General features: G+C 37.6%; 1 protein-coding gene across 3 annotated transcripts in view; it reads right to left on the reverse strand.

Moving 5' to 3' along the window:
• The window catches only part of JMY (junction mediating and regulatory protein, p53 cofactor), a 64,961-nt gene that overhangs the window by 12,390 nt on the left and 35,804 nt on the right, over window positions 1-16,767 (reverse strand). For all 3 annotated transcript variants that reach the window (XM_069002360.1, XM_069002358.1, XM_069002359.1), the window contains 3 exons: window positions 12,077-12,242; window positions 8,597-8,784; window positions 1,327-1,413 (listed from right to left, as the gene is read on the reverse strand). In XM_069002360.1, coding sequence (XP_068858461.1) covers window positions 1,327-1,413; window positions 8,597-8,784; window positions 12,077-12,242 — 441 coding nt within the window. The remainder of the gene's footprint in view (window positions 1-1,326; window positions 1,414-8,596; window positions 8,785-12,076; window positions 12,243-16,767) is intronic.

Consider the following 16,767-nt stretch of genomic DNA (forward strand, 5'->3'; position numbering starts at 1 on the left):
ATGGGCAAAGAAGTTAGAACAGAAGCATAAAGAAAAGAAGAAAAGTAGTTCTATCACTGTACCTGAATGTTACATATGCATTCAGATCAAACTTTTCCTGAAGCAGTCTCAAACTAAAGGGGATTTTTTGTTTGCTTTGGGGGATTTTTTTATTTGGGTTTGTTTCACTTTTAAGTAAAACAGTAAAATTGCAGTTCTTACTTGGTTTCAAATTTGGACTCTCCTTTTCAAAAGTTTTCTAATAGAGTTTCAAAATCTTTTCAAAATTCTTAATGAAAACCAGTAACTTAAAAAATATTCTACCATAATACTAGAATTTTTCAGCCACATTTTTACCAGAAAAGCCCCACACAAACCCAAAAAATTAGCATAAGTTTCTTTATATAATTCAATCAGGCAACTCCATAATATGAAGTTCTGCAGTACTTGAGAGACAAGGAAGTCCTTTGGCTTTGTCAAGTCTTATTTGTAAGAGTGATAAATGGGCTACAGTCCACACAGTAACTTCCTATGCCTTATTCTAAGAACTGATGAAAAAAAAAAATTTTTTTTTAAATTCCTGAGAAAATATTCCAATACATACTGCCTTTGACAAGTAGCCTTTCCATAAAATAAATTATGCAGCCTACTTCCTGGACAAATGTATCAATGTTAAAAATGTATAAGGATGAAATAGAATCACTTTCACTAATCTAACTGAAGCCTGAATTAAAGAGACTTGGATTTCAATGCATCTTTGTCAGTGATCTTTATTAAATATTGATACTTTATCAGCTCCCAAGACCTATCCCAAAATTTGAATATTCTTTAAGATAAGTCTGTTAGGTACAGCGTAAGAGTTAGACCAGTTGGCCTATTCTCTGCAATGATGCTGTCAAAAAAATCACGGAGCATACATTTGGAACTACAAGTTTATACAACATAATTCAAGTAATTACTTTAGTAGAAAGAAGCGAAGTAGCAACCAAGCTTACTAAGATTCAAGAATAAATGTGTGTGATTTCCTTACTCCTATCAGCACACCGGACACAGTACTTGGAGATGTTCAGAATCATCTACATGCACATGGTAACAGCAACCACTCAGACTATCAGCCAAGCATAAAGAACAGTTCTACTTACTTGTTTCCAATGTCATCCTAACACAACTATATACTCCCTTTACCAGCATACTATGACACAGAAATCCATGGTACAAAGGTCAGGGATAACCACCATCTTTTTGAAAGAGCTATCACTCTAAATGCTCCCCTAATTAATGTATAATGAGTGGGTTAGCACGCTATTAATGACAGGCTAAGCTCAAGAACAGAAAACTCAAACTTACTAGCTGAACAGTATGGTGCATTTTGTACTCCTCCTCACTCTGGTGACGCTGCTGGATCTTCTCATTATGCTTTGCAATACAGATCTCCTGCAGGGACATAGAATGTAACCTATAAGGCATGTAATTTCAATACAGATTTACATAATGTCATATTCAGCGAATGGCACCTAGAAAAATACAAACTGCAAAGCCTATTTCAGACAAGCTCATGTAACTTTCAATGAACTGTAACTGAAAAAAAACCAAGCCAGATGACCCCAAATCTATGACTTTGAACTACCAAAAGAATAGGTCCAAATGACAGCTGATTGGAATGTCTGTTCTACAGTACTAGTACAAGAGTGGCAAAAAACACCAATCTGTCAACACCTCATAAAGCCCTTGTTTAACCCCATGTATTTGCACACATGGAAAAGAACTAACTCTTCAAATGCACCACATATTTCTGTTTATGCAAAGAGACAGCTTCCCATTTACAGGTGTCAGTTCATCTTTTCCATGTACAATATGCAAGCATAGACAGGAATTAGTTGTTAAAATTCATCATGTTCATTTATTACACTGAGTTCACATCTCTAACATCTGGTTTAAGGACAAAAATGTAATACATTGTCTGCAAATAAGAGTAGGTTAAAATAAAAACAACCCAAACAAATGAAAACTAGGACAAAACAAAAAAACAGGCCACGTTACAACAGCTGACAAAGAAGAGGATGACAGTCAAACCTCAGGTAGATAGACAACCTCATTGGACAATACTGAGGGCCAGGAAACTGGAGAGTATGAGCAATGGAATTAGACCTGGTACAAGCACCACGCAGAACTAGAACAAAGTCAGATGAACATTGATAAACAAATCTCACAGTTGTGCAAAAGGTGCAGCGTTAGCAGTATGGAACGTAGTGCAGATAGAGAACGGAGCTGATGGGGCTCCCAGACACCATTCAGTATGACTTTCTGGACAGATCCAGAAAAGAACTTTGCCACTGAAAGCATTGCTTGAGGGAGCTGATGGAGTAAAGCGAAAAATAAGGACAGAAGGGATAAAAAACCCCCTCATTATTTTGAAGCTTAAAAATGAAGAAAGAGCTGTTTTTCTACAAACTGTCTATGGACATGCTTTGATCATATAAAGAAGTAGCCAGTGTTCCTGTACAGGACAGTAAAACCATCAATGTTGCTGCTGTATACAAGTAACTGACAAAAGCAAAGACTTCTGTGCAAATGCTGTACCACCTTCATCAGAGGTATATCACAGAATGGCTCAGATGGGACGAGATCTTAAAGCTCATCTAGTGCCAACCTCCCTGCCACGGACAGGGAACCTTCCACTAAACCAGGCTGCTCAGGACCCCATCCAACCTGGTCTTGAACATTTCCAGGGCATCCTCAACTTCTTGGGGCAACCTGTGCCAGCAGCTCACCACCCCTGAACTAAAGAACTTCTTTTTAACAGCTATTTAAATCTCTCCTGGTTTAAAACTGTTTGCCTTGTCCATGTAAAATATCTGTCCATGTCTGTCTTGGGGTGACTTTATGATGTGTATCCCTATCACCTGCTCTATGCCCAGACATGAATCCTGTGCCTTTCTGTGCCTTTAAAACTGGGTCCGAGAGAAAGAAGGAAAAAAAGTCAGGTGAACTTTTCGAAGCGGTTTTGCGTTCAAGGACACAGAGATAGCTGTTGCTGCAGAGCAGAGGCAAGCACTTTCCTGCTTTTCCCGGCTCTTGGCTCCTTTTCTTGGAAGAGAGAGACAGAGTTAAACTCCTCTGCTTCCCTGGGACTTCAGTTTCTTCTTCTTCTCTATTGGACTGTTCAAGAATACCAGAACACTGGGAGACCCTACACCAGTTGGCCCAGAGAGGCCCACGCCAAACAGCCAGCTTCGAAGAGAGAGACCACACCCACAGAAAATCTGAAAGACTGGCAGACTCTGAAAATATATACCAGGTTCTCTCCACAGCGAGAGGTTTTATTATTCAGCATTATTCTTTTCCTGTGCTTGCGTGCACTTCACTTGTTAAAAAATAGTTTTTCTTTTTTCACTTTCCTCCAAGGAATTTCTTCCTGAATCTGGTGGGGGAGGGGCAGCTGAAACTTGCTTTCTATCAGAGGGTATTTTCCTCCAATTTGTCTCAAACCAGGACAATGTCAAAAGGCACTCTCCATCTTTTTTATAAGCTCCCTTTATGTTCTGAAAGGCTGCAGTGAGGTCTCCCTAGAGCCTTCTCTCCTCCAGGCTGAACAACCCCAGCCTGTCCTCATAGGACTGGTGCTCCAACCCTCTGATCATCTTCATGGATCTACTCTGGACTTGCTCTAACAGGTAAACATATATATATATAGCCAAACTCTACTGGGTTTTGTGTTTATTTCTGGAAGTTTTTTTTCCCCTGGTGATAAGAGTTAATCCTGGAACGGTCAATCTATTTAATTTATAGCTGCAAAAGTACAAAATACTTCATCTCTGAGTTTCAAAGACACAGCAAGCTACATAAATAAATATTGGTAAATAGAGAACCTGAACAACTTTCTGTAATACTACTACTAGTTTATCGTTTACTCTCTATTTAGGTTTTAAATATTATAAAATAATGAGAAAATGTAAGTTAAGTATGGTTTGGGTTTTTTGACATGTCTCAAATACTTGGGGGGCACAATTTTATGCAATGTTTTCACTTTAGCATCAATATTCAAACCTTTCTGGTTAAATGCAAATAATGAAAGATATTTTAAGTATGTAAAGAGGACAAACCTGACCAAAATGTATTTGGTACTGACTTTGCATTAATAAACAACCTACTTCAGTGTAATTAGATCTCTTTGACATGAAATAATAAAAACTACTAGGAGGGGCTGAAAACATGTTGCAGGACAGGATTAGAAATCTGAATCATCTTAACTAATTACAGAAATGGTCTAAGAATAAAGGAAAGGTTGCAATTCCACAGGGACAAATGCAGGGATCTACTTGTAGACAAGATTAAGTGACTTCAAACAAACAATGTAATAAAAACCACTCAGATGGCAGCATTAAAGAAATTACATGGATGACTACGGCAAACAAGTTGAATATAAACCAATGAACTCTGGCAAAAAAAAACCAAAAAACAACAAAACCAAACACAATAATTGGGTGTATGATACAGCCTATTGCACATGCAAAGTAGTCCTTCCTTCTCAGCACTGAGAAGCAGGAGCATTATCATAAAATCACCAAGGTTGGAAGAGATCTTTAAGATCATTCAGTCCAACTGTCCACTCAGCACTACCATTGTAACCATTAAACCACCACCCAGCACCAGATCCAGACACCCCTCAAACACCTCCAGGGATGATGACTTTACCACCTCCCTGTGAAATTATGTCCAGTGAGAGCCACACCTCAAGAAATACATTGATCAACTGTATGGAACTGAGGAAGCAACAAGAAGTAATGCCCATTCTTCTTTTAATCACTTGACTCATTTCACACTATCAAATTGTACTTCTGTTAAAGAGACACAAAGGGAGAGCTGAGGAACCATTTCAACCTTTGTCACTGGATAAACTAAAATATTTTAAGACTAGTAACATGTAATGTATGTAAAAGAGATGTGCATCAGTATTATATCTAACTAGTTCTAGTGAGTCTTGAGTTCAGCTTAAAAAACATCAGTTAAAAGGTTAGCTTTTCACGTGCAGAAACCGTATTTTACTGTAAGCATTCAGTTTAGTTATGCTTTTATGCTGCTGTTGTTGTAATAATAATAATAATAATAATAATAATAATACAATACCAGTAATCCTATGCCAGCTGTCACTGTATCAACGTTAACAGCTATTTTGGCACGGGCTGTGCCTTAAAACGTGGACTTGGAAAATTCTAAAGGTGTCCTATTAACTGAACACAAAAGCATGTGAAGAAGTTTCCTAGATGAAAGCACACGTTATGAACATACTCCAAACAGCTTCACCAACCAGTTGCTTCTCCCAGTCTGTTCGTGATAAGGAATACTCCTCCTCGGTGCAAAATAATTCGATCTCATCACAACTCTGCTTTTTCAAATATATTTTCTAGACACCTTCTCTCCATTTTTTTCACCTTGACTCTTTGCTATTAAATCTAGCTCTCTAATAAATCAGCTGCTTGTTCCATATGACATTCTTATTATTACTAATGTGCAGCCAGCAGGGGGTAGACTGGCATAACAATAGCAATTTCCTGCACGAAAAATGTATAACTAGCTCTATAGAAATAAGAAAAAAAAAGTGAAACTAATATTAAAAATTTATTTTTTAATATCTCACTGTCATCAACACAAAGGAACATCAGGAAATGATTGCTTAATAAATGCAAATTTGCATCTATTTGCATTTAAGAAAAAGGGAATAAAGCATTTATACTCATGGTAGTACAGTGAAGAGATACCAAGCTCTGTAAAACCATGAATTTTTAAAATGCCAGTTCAGTTATTCTAAGTCACAACCGACTTATGTTTCTAAAACACCTTTAGCAAAAGTTTCTAAATAAAGGCTTGGTACAATTATTTGACAACATCGCTGAAAAACTGATGCATCATCTGCAAAATTAGGGAAGGAATTTCTGAAAAACTATAGTCACTGAAGTTTATGTTTAAATAACAAATCGTGTTACTCTATAAAGAGTAATTTATTTCCTTTCACTGTGTTATCTCCTCAACAGAGAAGATTTTCAGATACCTGGATGATGAAATTACCTTCTTTCAAAAATAAAACTGATGATAGAGAAAAATTTCCTGTTGTTTCCTTAATCCTGATATCTGCTGCTAGAAAGGAGACACTCCCTGAGGGCATCCCTAGTTGCCAAAAACTTGCTAATGAACAAGGACTCAAATTTCTGAATATATCTCAAGACTGTGCTATACACCACTTAATCCATATCTTGCTTTTTGTTTCCAACTACAGAACTGACAAGGTTAAAAAAAAAAAAACAACACACCAACAAAAAAGAGGAAAAAACCCATCAATCCACCACCAAAATCTCACCAACCCAATCCAAAACAGAACACCTGTTTAAAAGGCTGTTTTAAGACACATTGCTGAAACATGCAAGGTCAGGAACACAATCTAAAAAGCATTAAGTACACTCCCATCTCTGTTCAACAATAAATGTTTCTTAATTGAGACAGACACAGAGATTTACCACACAGTATGTACTTTCCATATTCACCCTCAAAAAGCCACTTTTCTTCACATAGCATTCCATCATCGCTGCCGTCATTCTCACCATCTAGAGCCTTTTGTATCCCATCTGTATCTTAGTTCGGCATGCTTGACTTAACCTGCAAATACTTCGGACCAAGAATTCTTTTTTTGTCCCACAAATACAACTACTCACATCAGGCACCTTAAATAGTGTTCACTAACAATGCTTTGCAGTATCACCAGAAGAGTCATTGAAAATACAAAGGTTGCTTAAGATAAGACAAAGATATGAGTTTTGATTTTAACGTAATGGCCAGTCAGCTTAGTAGGACTTAGGATACCCAGCAGTAAGAAGAGAAGCTACAAAACAGCCATATTCTTTTCTGCCCAGTAAGTGCCCCACAACAGCACACGACAACAGATTCTGCCCTTTATTTTTGTTTAAATAAAGATCATTGATTTTCCCCTGCAGGTTTAAACACACATTGTTCTACTCTGATTTTTCTAAAAGCTGGAAGCTAAGTATCTCCCTGCAGCATTCAACTGCAGAGAATGCTATGCTCAGCGAAGAAGTAAGTAAGAGAGCTGGAACTGGTTCTGATAGTGATGTGATGTCCAAGTTCCACGTGGATACACTATCTCAGGTCATGAAAACAGTATAGCCACAGCTGTCCCAGCACAATGTTGAAAGAAGAAGATGAAACTACATCACTCCTGCATGCAGACACAGACAAGCAATGCTACCATACCCAGCTCTGCACCTTGTCACAGCGCACAACCAGGCATTCTGCTACTCCTGCTACAGCCAAAACCAACTCCTTCAGCTTAAACAAGGTATCCTATCATAGCATAACCTTGAAACAAATGAGCCACTGAAAATGACTAACTCATTAAACAGATAAATAGACATGCTAAAAAATCTCTACTCCTGCTTCAGGGTTTCTTCTTGACCTGTTAACTCCAGTAAGTTAAGCAAAGAACAGCAACCAGGCTGTCGCTTTCGAACAGGTTTGTCTACTTTGTAAGGTGCCAGCAGTTTCTTTTCATATTCAGGAGAAAATATCCTATTATAATGTAGCCTGTGTAAATCAGCAAAACATGACAGATAGGTTCTCTTATTTAAAATACTAACAGGTCCAGGTTCCTGATACTTCTTCTCTTTATGAACTCACATAAAACAAACACAATGGCTAGGCAAGCTACTTCACATAACTGGCTAACAGGACACCTTTCTTCTAATACTTCATTTGCAGCCTTCTCCATATTGGGTTAACCAGAGACCAGGCAGCGGCTGACAAAATATAAAAAATCCAATATAGAAAATGTATCAACAACTTTCCATGTGCTCTGTTATGCTTCAGATTTAGATACAGAAACAGATATATTAATTATGAAGTGAAGGCAAGACCTGAAGGGTTTACCGTGAATCTGCTAGAACTCCTTACATCATCTTTCACATAAAGGGACATGACTGGGAACACACAACCGAATCGACCACTGATCCTAACCCAGAATGAGGCCTCAACTGACATTTCTGCACAGCCATATAGTACATAGTGTGAGGTGGAACCTATTTTCTAACAAGTATTACAATGGTCTCTCAAATACCTAAATAGCACACCTAGAATTACAAATTAAGAATATAGACTAGATTTCATACAGATCTGCCAAATACAGAGTATCAACAACACGTGACATAAGTTTAAAAGGATGGGGTAAGAGAATGAAAATAGAACTCACTAGTGAGAAAACGCGTTGGAAAATTCTCTTCTGCAAATATACACAGAACTACTTTCTGTAAAAACATTCATTCTAGCATGTACTTCCCACATTAAAGTATTCTGATTAGTTAATAGAAATAAGTTTGTTTGTTGACTTCAAAGTAATTAAAGGTTCCTTTAAAGCTAGAAGAAAGGTAAACAGATTCTTAAATGTATCAATTTAATGATACATGCTATTGTATTTAGTATTCTGCAAAACAACTTTTAGCAAACAACAAATATAACCCACAAAAATTCTGGGAAACTAGTATCTGAAAGGAAACCTTCTGAAGTTTTATTAAATTTGCTAATTATGTCCAAAATAAAGGCAGTTAAACAGTACCTTCTTATTTCTGAGGTAGGCTTTCTTGGCTGAAATACGTCCACGCCTTGCTTCCAGCTGGCGGATTTTCTGTTGTAACTTTTGTAGCTCCTCTTTTTGCAAGTGCACAGATGTTGCCATATCCTCTTTTTCAAGCATGGCTTCCATACTTTCGTAAGTGTCATAATACACCACTTCATCTCTCTTCTCTGTTTTAAGGATGTCAGCAATGAAAAAATCGAATCATTAGTTTGTATTTGATTAACATTTTGTTTTCCTCCTGCTGAGTTGCAAGATTTAATGCCACAGCCCTTTCAGAGGACTACCAAAAATCAAAAGGTCAGAGGAAAAGCATTAAACAGTAACGTATTATACGGCTTTGAAGTCTGTATGAGGAACATAAATTAATTCCAATGAAGCTCAGCCTGCTATTCAGGCAAGCTCAGAGTATTAAAACACAAACGCAATTCTAAATGTATTATGTGAAGTGTAATTTGAACACAATGCCCATGCACGTCTTTGGGTCTCACAAGGGACCCACAGTGTGTACCAATATTCTCTGGTCTTCAGCATGAAGTTCAGGATAGACAAGACTATCTGAAGTCTTTGGCATGGGATTCTTCTGTTACAACCAGCTGGTAATTTCATGTAAAGGGAATCAGGCAACAGGACACCAAAAACCCTCTCATAGGTTTTTGATGTCCCAGTCACTGCTCCTGGGAGGGAGGGAGGGAAACTTCAAGGCAATCCTTCAAAGCATTACAGGCCTGAAAAGGAGGTAATTACTAATAGTTTTATCAACACTCATGATTTTTAGCTTCCTGAGTGAAGCATTTGGAATAACACTGAGCTCATCTTTGAATGCTGCCTTCTCATCTCTTGCCAAGAAGGAAAGAGTGGTGATTATAAATCCTTGAAGAATGTTGGGATGAAGAAGCAGCAAAGACCTCTTGTTCTTTATTCCACTGGCATAGAAAGCAGGATAAATTTGTAATACACCAAGAGGGAAATGCATTATTGCTGTCTGAAACAGGCAGATGCAACTGGCATGTCTATCAAGTATCTATTCCACAGCACCACCAAACTTTCTTCAATTTTATCAACTACTTTCAGAAAGACTGTAATTGCTCCTACTTCAGCTGCTTGATTATTTGGGGACAAGCACAGGGTTTTCCTCAGTACACAGTCCATTTTAAAAGCTGTTGTCACTTCATATTATATGTGTGTACAGTCTCTGCTGCAACCAAAATTCTGATTGCCATGCTAATTTTAGCTCAGTAGAAGTCATGGCAGAACCAGACAAGAAAGCACAGCAAGACATTCACCTCAAAATAAAAGCTAATAAAAACCACAGTTTCTTTACTTCAGTGCTCAGTTTAAAAAACAAAAACATTGTAAAGCTTCATCAGTATGTAAAAACTGCCAAGCCACTAGAACTCCCTTTGAGATATCACTGAGTAAAAAGAAGACTCATGGCTAACAATTATATTTTACCACAGAGTTATAAAATGGGAGAATTTACATGTGAATTTTGCTTTAGAAGACTTTCATGCAAAGTTAAAGACGAAATCTACGAGTTCATCCACCACAAAACCATTTTAACAAGAATATACTAGTACTTTTTATGAATAAGATAAAACCCTGGTAAATTCTAACCTAATAAAATTATGTTCTGGGAACTTCAATGCAGTTATTTGCTTCATGACAGTGAAAAAACACTAGTGTTGCTCATAATATGACAATCTATTATCACTTGATCCTTTTCAGATCCTTTGCTGAATTTGCAAAGATGTTCTTCTAGGTGACAACCCAGCGCAGGCAACTCAGATCATGAGTTGAGAACTCTCTGAGCTACCTCTGCAGAACCAATACAGTCAAAGACTAAAGAAAGAAAAGCAACAGTACCTACTAGGCTTACACACACAAATCTCAAATCATACAGACGTGAAAAATCAAAAGTCTGTTATGTAACTATCAGTACACTTTAAAAAGAAAGTGTAACAGACCATGCTTTTCTTCTGACATCATATGAAACAACACATATTAAAAGACCACTAAATGTTTCAGATGCTTGAATTCAGATTTGGTGCTGAATAGTCTTCAACATATGTAGTCACTTCCGCATCACATTATTTTTCACATTAATTGTTCTATCCACCTAAGTAAAGCCTGAGAAGGTTGTTTCATGCTTTGAACAAGTCCCTTGCATTTAGGAGCTATATGTTTCATTTTCTGTCCTATAGGGTAGTTTTGGATTTATTATTAAACAACATCTTACAAGTTTAAAACAGCAAAGGAAGCCAGAACAATGAACTGTTTTGTTGCCACGAGGGAAGAACAGGGTGATGGTTTAGCTGACTAACTGGGGGTTTTATTTTGGATTAGGTTGTGGGTTGAGGTTTTTTGAGATTTCTGGAGAAAACATTAATGGTAAGTCATAATGACCTGTGACGTTTTTACACCTTAGTCTCTGACAGTCCAGAGGTTTTACTATCACTACACCAAAGGATTTTGATACACATTTCTTCTTGGTCTCCCATTCAGGGGATTACTTTCAGTTCGTAACTAAGCAGACCATACCATGTCTTCAGTACCAAAACTACACATCTGATTTCCCAAGCACAAAATCTATCTACCTCAAAATCACCAACTACTTCTCCACAGAAGCACCCAGTCAAAGCTGCCGCATTTCTGTCAGTCATTTACAAAGTTCCCAATCTTTATGTTCCATACATACTAGTACAGTTGTTTCCATCACAAGCCATAAAGGCGAAGATTCATGTTACAGTGAGACGAATCTGTGCTACCTATGTTTTCTCCTTTTCCAGAGGCAACTCACAATACAATCCAGCTTCAAATCTCCCTTAGGAGAATTTTCTATCCATAGCAAAATTTGTTATGCAAGGCCTACACACTAAAACAGTAAAACAAAGCTTGCGTAAATACAAACATTAAAGATGGAAGGGTAAAGGATAGAATTGGATTAAAAAATGCTGTATGATTTTCGTATACCATTTCCACAGTTTGTAAGAACATGAGGTATAGTAGGATAATTGGTCCTGGAAGCATAAGGTTTGCATTGCTGCTCTAAATCTAAATTAACAATACGAGCTTCAAAGTTTAGCAGAAGGAATCCAATTTGCAGATAGCTTTTGAAAACCAATCACTTTCAAGAAATGAGTAATATCAACACATATTTTTAGTCAGACAAGTCCTGCAATTAAGACATTTCCTCCTTTCCAATCTTAGCTCTTCAAAACTTATATAGTTTGAGTATCTTACATGCAAACTTCCAAATACAGGCAATGAGAACCATAACTGAACTTCTGTATGTGTATGTATATGCCTTATGAACACGTGTAAATTCTAATTTAACTGTACTTTTTCAGCTCTTCACACGGCAAAGAATTTGTTCTCATTTCACTCCCACAGGCTTCACTGGACTCTTGGGAAGAAAATTATCTTTCACAGATTATGTATTAATTGAAATAAAGAAAGCACCTGACATCAATCTTCTGATGCTTTCAAGCTGTGCTGTCAGCAGCAGCTCTTCACATTTCAAGATCTCGAACTGCACTTCATATAACTGAAGCTGTAGGTCATAGTAATCAGCTTCTAAGTGGTCCAAATGGGCTAAGGCTTCTGTACCACCTTTCAGGCTCTGCATCTAAATAAAAAGAGAAAACAACAAACAAACAAACAAACACCATACAATTCCATGATAATGATGAGCACAAAACCACAGATTTTATGATTACAGTTAGATACTGTCTGGTACAGTAAATGTAACATATTACAATTGAACACATCAAGTCCGTAAGATAGGTTCTGATCAGCCACACACTAAGATCTTTAGTATCTGACTTTTTTTCTACATGGCAATGAAACAAATCCATGGCACTGAATTACACTTTGCGACTGTCAAGTGTCAAGTCATACAGTGCATAATGTGAAACATCTCTCACACTCTTTTACTCTACTACTTTATTCTCTCAAGGTACATAATGAAATTAGAATTCTCCTATCTTCAATCCCAAAAGTCTAAAAGTAGGCATCTAGAAAGCTGCAGTTAAAACTTGTTACAGCAGAACTGAGAAAAAATGTGAAAGGATGTGAAAACGGATGAATACATGCACTTATCCTCTTGTAATGACAACTTAGTTGTTCTGTTCTTTCTGGAGTCCTTCACAGGAGAATAAATACACAGATTAAAATACTTATATATATTTCAGTACTCATTTGTATTATATGTTTGAATAGAAGAGTGACAAACAACCGAAGCGAAGTGCAACCATTCTCTTTCATTCAGCCAAACAAGATTTATCTGCTCAATACAGTCAGTCATTCAGACTATATTTAAGAAATACAAACAGGTAAGGGGATCTTATGTACGCTCTCAGTTTGGAGGAAATTCATGCACCTCCACAAACTACATGCAGAAGAGTTAGGGCTACATCCAAATTCTCTAACTGCTCAAAATATGTGTATCTGATAGTTTCTCTCAGATAATGGATGAAAGTACTGGTAAATTTTAATGGAGATTTGTGATCTGTCTACCTTACTATTCAGAAGAAACCTCCAGTTTCATATTACAGTCAGTCAATCACTAAAAAAGGATGTCTATCAAGCAAAAATACAGGACCTAGTCAACTATACATTTAAAAAGTATTTGCTAGTATGTCCTCTACATTATGGTGTTATCTTCAAGTTGCAAATCTGAGTCTGTAATGAAGAGCCACAAATAGGTTCCTCGAGTTTTATTTGTCACACGTATTTAAATATGACTATACTAAACTAGAAAAGTAGCTGTACTGAATTAAACCAATCCATTTTACTCAAAACCCTGTTTCTGGAAAATGTTAACTGCAAAAATCCAGGTAGATGAAACATAGCAGGCAGCACAGCAATACCTTCCCCAAATGCTTCACCAGCCTCTAGCACAACTTGCAGCACAACTTAAACCACAGTGCTGCCTTTTATACAAAACAGACTTACTGGACTTAATTAATAAATTTGTCTTATCCTTTTTTTTTTAAAGCATGTATGCTTTCAGCACCTGCATCATTATCTATTGACAGGGATTTCACAGCTCAGTTGAACACAAGTAGTTCTGTATACTATACTTATTTCCATATAAGACTGCTAGACAGAAGACCTGTGAATCAATTCTCGTAACCTCTATTTTAAGTTTCTTCTGCTATATTTTGTACTTCCTGTATGCATCTTTTGTATATTGACTATTAGTCTGAAAAGCTCAGTAAGTCCTTAAGGGAACACCATAAACCTTACAATCATTAATGTATCATGTATATGTTACAGTCCAGTGTTACACAAAAATGTCTTGTTACACAGCTTTATTACTCTGCATCCCTATTAAGTTACTAATTTGACCAGAACAGTAAATGACATAATGATGGTATATTTGGAGTGAATTAGAGGCTACTCTTCAAGACAAAAGTTCTCTAGAATGGTTCATTTTTTCCATATAAGAGGGATAATGGTCATTGCTCAGGCAGGATACTGGCATTTTTCAAGGGGTTTGGCATTTTTCAAGGATTTCCTCACTGTAAAAATGCAGCAAAATTTGGTGGGTTTGGGGGCAAGGGAAGTGGGTGTGGGAAATGTTTGTCTGCTTTTTAAATTAAGGTAATGTCATTCAAACTTGACCACACCTAAGAACTTCCCTTTTTCTGTAAACTGTGAAATTGACCCAAACCTTCGCAATCTTTTTCTTAAAAACAGATGTTCCCAAATTTAAATCCACAGTCTACATAAAAACTTAAATATTAAGACATAAAGACACACACAGATCATCTTCAGAAGTACCAGCTCACCAAGTTATAGCAGCTGAGTATTTTATTCACTTGCACTGGTGCCTGCCTGATAAAGGACCTGGCAACTGTACCTTAGCCCTACATACAGAATACAGATGCTGTTAGTTATGTGTTCTATTTTAGGGGTACACCACCACTATATTCAGCTTTCAGGTGCAACAGAAGTTGGAAATTAGTATCATGGGCAGATATCCTAGCTACATAATAGCACCTCATGAAAAAGTAAAATGAAGACCTTGAATTTCAACTATTTATGTTAGAACTTCATGTAAGATACTAATAATTCAGAACAGTATCATCATTTTTGGGCATATTTCGGCATATTCTGTGAAAAATTTCTCTTCTTAATTGAGAGCAATTCTTATGAGTTTTTACCTGATCTGTACCACTAATTTGCTGCATCCTTAGCAGCTCTCAGGCTGATTAACACAGTGAAAGAAACACAAAGAAATTTAAAATGAGAATGGTATGGGAAACATTCTGCAGTCGTGCTGGTTTTGGATGAAGCTGTGTTTTGGATTTGTGCTGAACACAGGGGTTGATAATATAGAGATTTTTTGTTATTGCTGAGCAGGGCTTACACTGAGCCAAGGCCTTTTTCACTTTTCCTACGGCCACTCCGGCAGGGAAGATAGGAGTGCATGGGAGGTTGGGAAGAGACACGGCCAGGACAGGTGACCCCGACTGACCAAAGGGATATTCCAGACTATGTGACATCATGCCCAGTATATAAAGTGGGGGGAAGAAAGAGGAAGGGAGGGACGTTTGGAATGATGGAGTTTTGTCTTCCCCAGTCACAGTTACCTGTGATGGGGCCCTGCACTCCTGGAGATGGCTGAACACCCGTCTGCCCAGGGGAAGCCACAAATTAATTCCTTGTTTGCTTTGCTCATGTGTGTGGCTTTTACTTTCCCTACTAAACTGCCTTTATCTCAACTCATGAGTGTTCTGGCTTTGAACCCTTCCCTGATTCCACTTCTGAGGGAGCAAGTGAGCAACTACATGGGTCTTGGTTGCTGGCTGGGGTTAAAACATCACAGCGGTGGAACAAAAAACTCAAACTGAGGAGAGCCAAGTTCAATTTCCTATAATGCCACAACTTCCTGCATTAACTAAAGCAAATAATTTAATCTCTACAGTCTTTGTTGTTGCATTCATACCAATCAGAGAATGGATGCATTCACCGAACCACAGAGTGGTTTGGGTTGGAAGGGACTTGAAAGCTCATCTAGCTCCAACCCCCCACCATGGGCAGGGACACATTTCACTAGACCAAGTTGCTCAGAGCTCCATCCAACCTGGCCTTGAACACTCCTTGGGATGTTGATCCACAACTTCTCTGGGAAACCTGTTCCAGTGTTGCTCCCTCAAAGTAATGAATTTCTTCCTAATACATAATTTAAACCCATCCACTTTCAGTTTAAAGCCATTCCCCTCTTGTCCTACCACAATATGCCCTTACAAAAAATTTCTTCTTGAAGACTGATGCTCAAAAATCCATAGACAACCTGCTGAACACCACCAGCGTCCTTATAAAAAGTCATATGGTGTTTTTGCTCTGAATTGTCTTTTTTTTTTTTTCAGCTAAAATCCAGATTTCTTGAGCATTTTAGTCTTTTCAAATGAATATCCTGTTTTTATCTTCTAGAATACAGCAGCTAAATGGTTTGCCAGAGGAGGTATTTCAGTTCTACAAGTATTTTCTTTATTAGACTGCCACCACTCTTTGCCAATATGGGATTCTCAGTCACATTTCTCACATTCAACTTAAGGCTTTTACATTCTCAGAACACAAGATGTGTTTCAGAGCAGAAGCTGGTTGGTCCTCGTATCTCCCTATCACTGTATTCAGACCCAGAGCTCTCAATACCTTGTAATACATCACCCCAAAGAAGCATGCCCATTAGCTGTTCCTTATTTCTCTGCCCCCAAAAGCCCCAAATTCACAGCTCAGCACTTTCATCCCAATGCATATTACAACAAACCTTTCCTTTTCCTGTGCAGTTCCTAATACTTCAGCATATCATAACAAACACTCACTCATATACCAGACTGAGATCTCATTCAACAAAAATTCACAGGTCTCCTCAGGGAGAAAAATAAGACGTGCTACAAGAAGAAGACATACAGTTACTCTAAGTAAGTGAACATATTCAATATATTTCCAATTAGTACTACTGGATTGTCTCATCAGCTCTTGGCTAAGGATGACAACAGCCTGACAAACTCAGGTTTTCAGACAACTCTTGGATTTCTAAATCTGAAGAGCATTGAAATGCAGTAAACCTATTTTTGTGCTCTGGGTCTTGCATGTACTCTTCTCTTCCCCAAAGACCAAGCTGTCTTCTACAGAGGCTC

This window comes from Aphelocoma coerulescens, assembly GCF_041296385.1.
Source record: "Aphelocoma coerulescens isolate FSJ_1873_10779 chromosome Z unlocalized genomic scaffold, UR_Acoe_1.0 ChrZ, whole genome shotgun sequence".
NCBI lineage: Eukaryota > Metazoa > Chordata > Aves > Passeriformes > Corvidae > Aphelocoma > Aphelocoma coerulescens.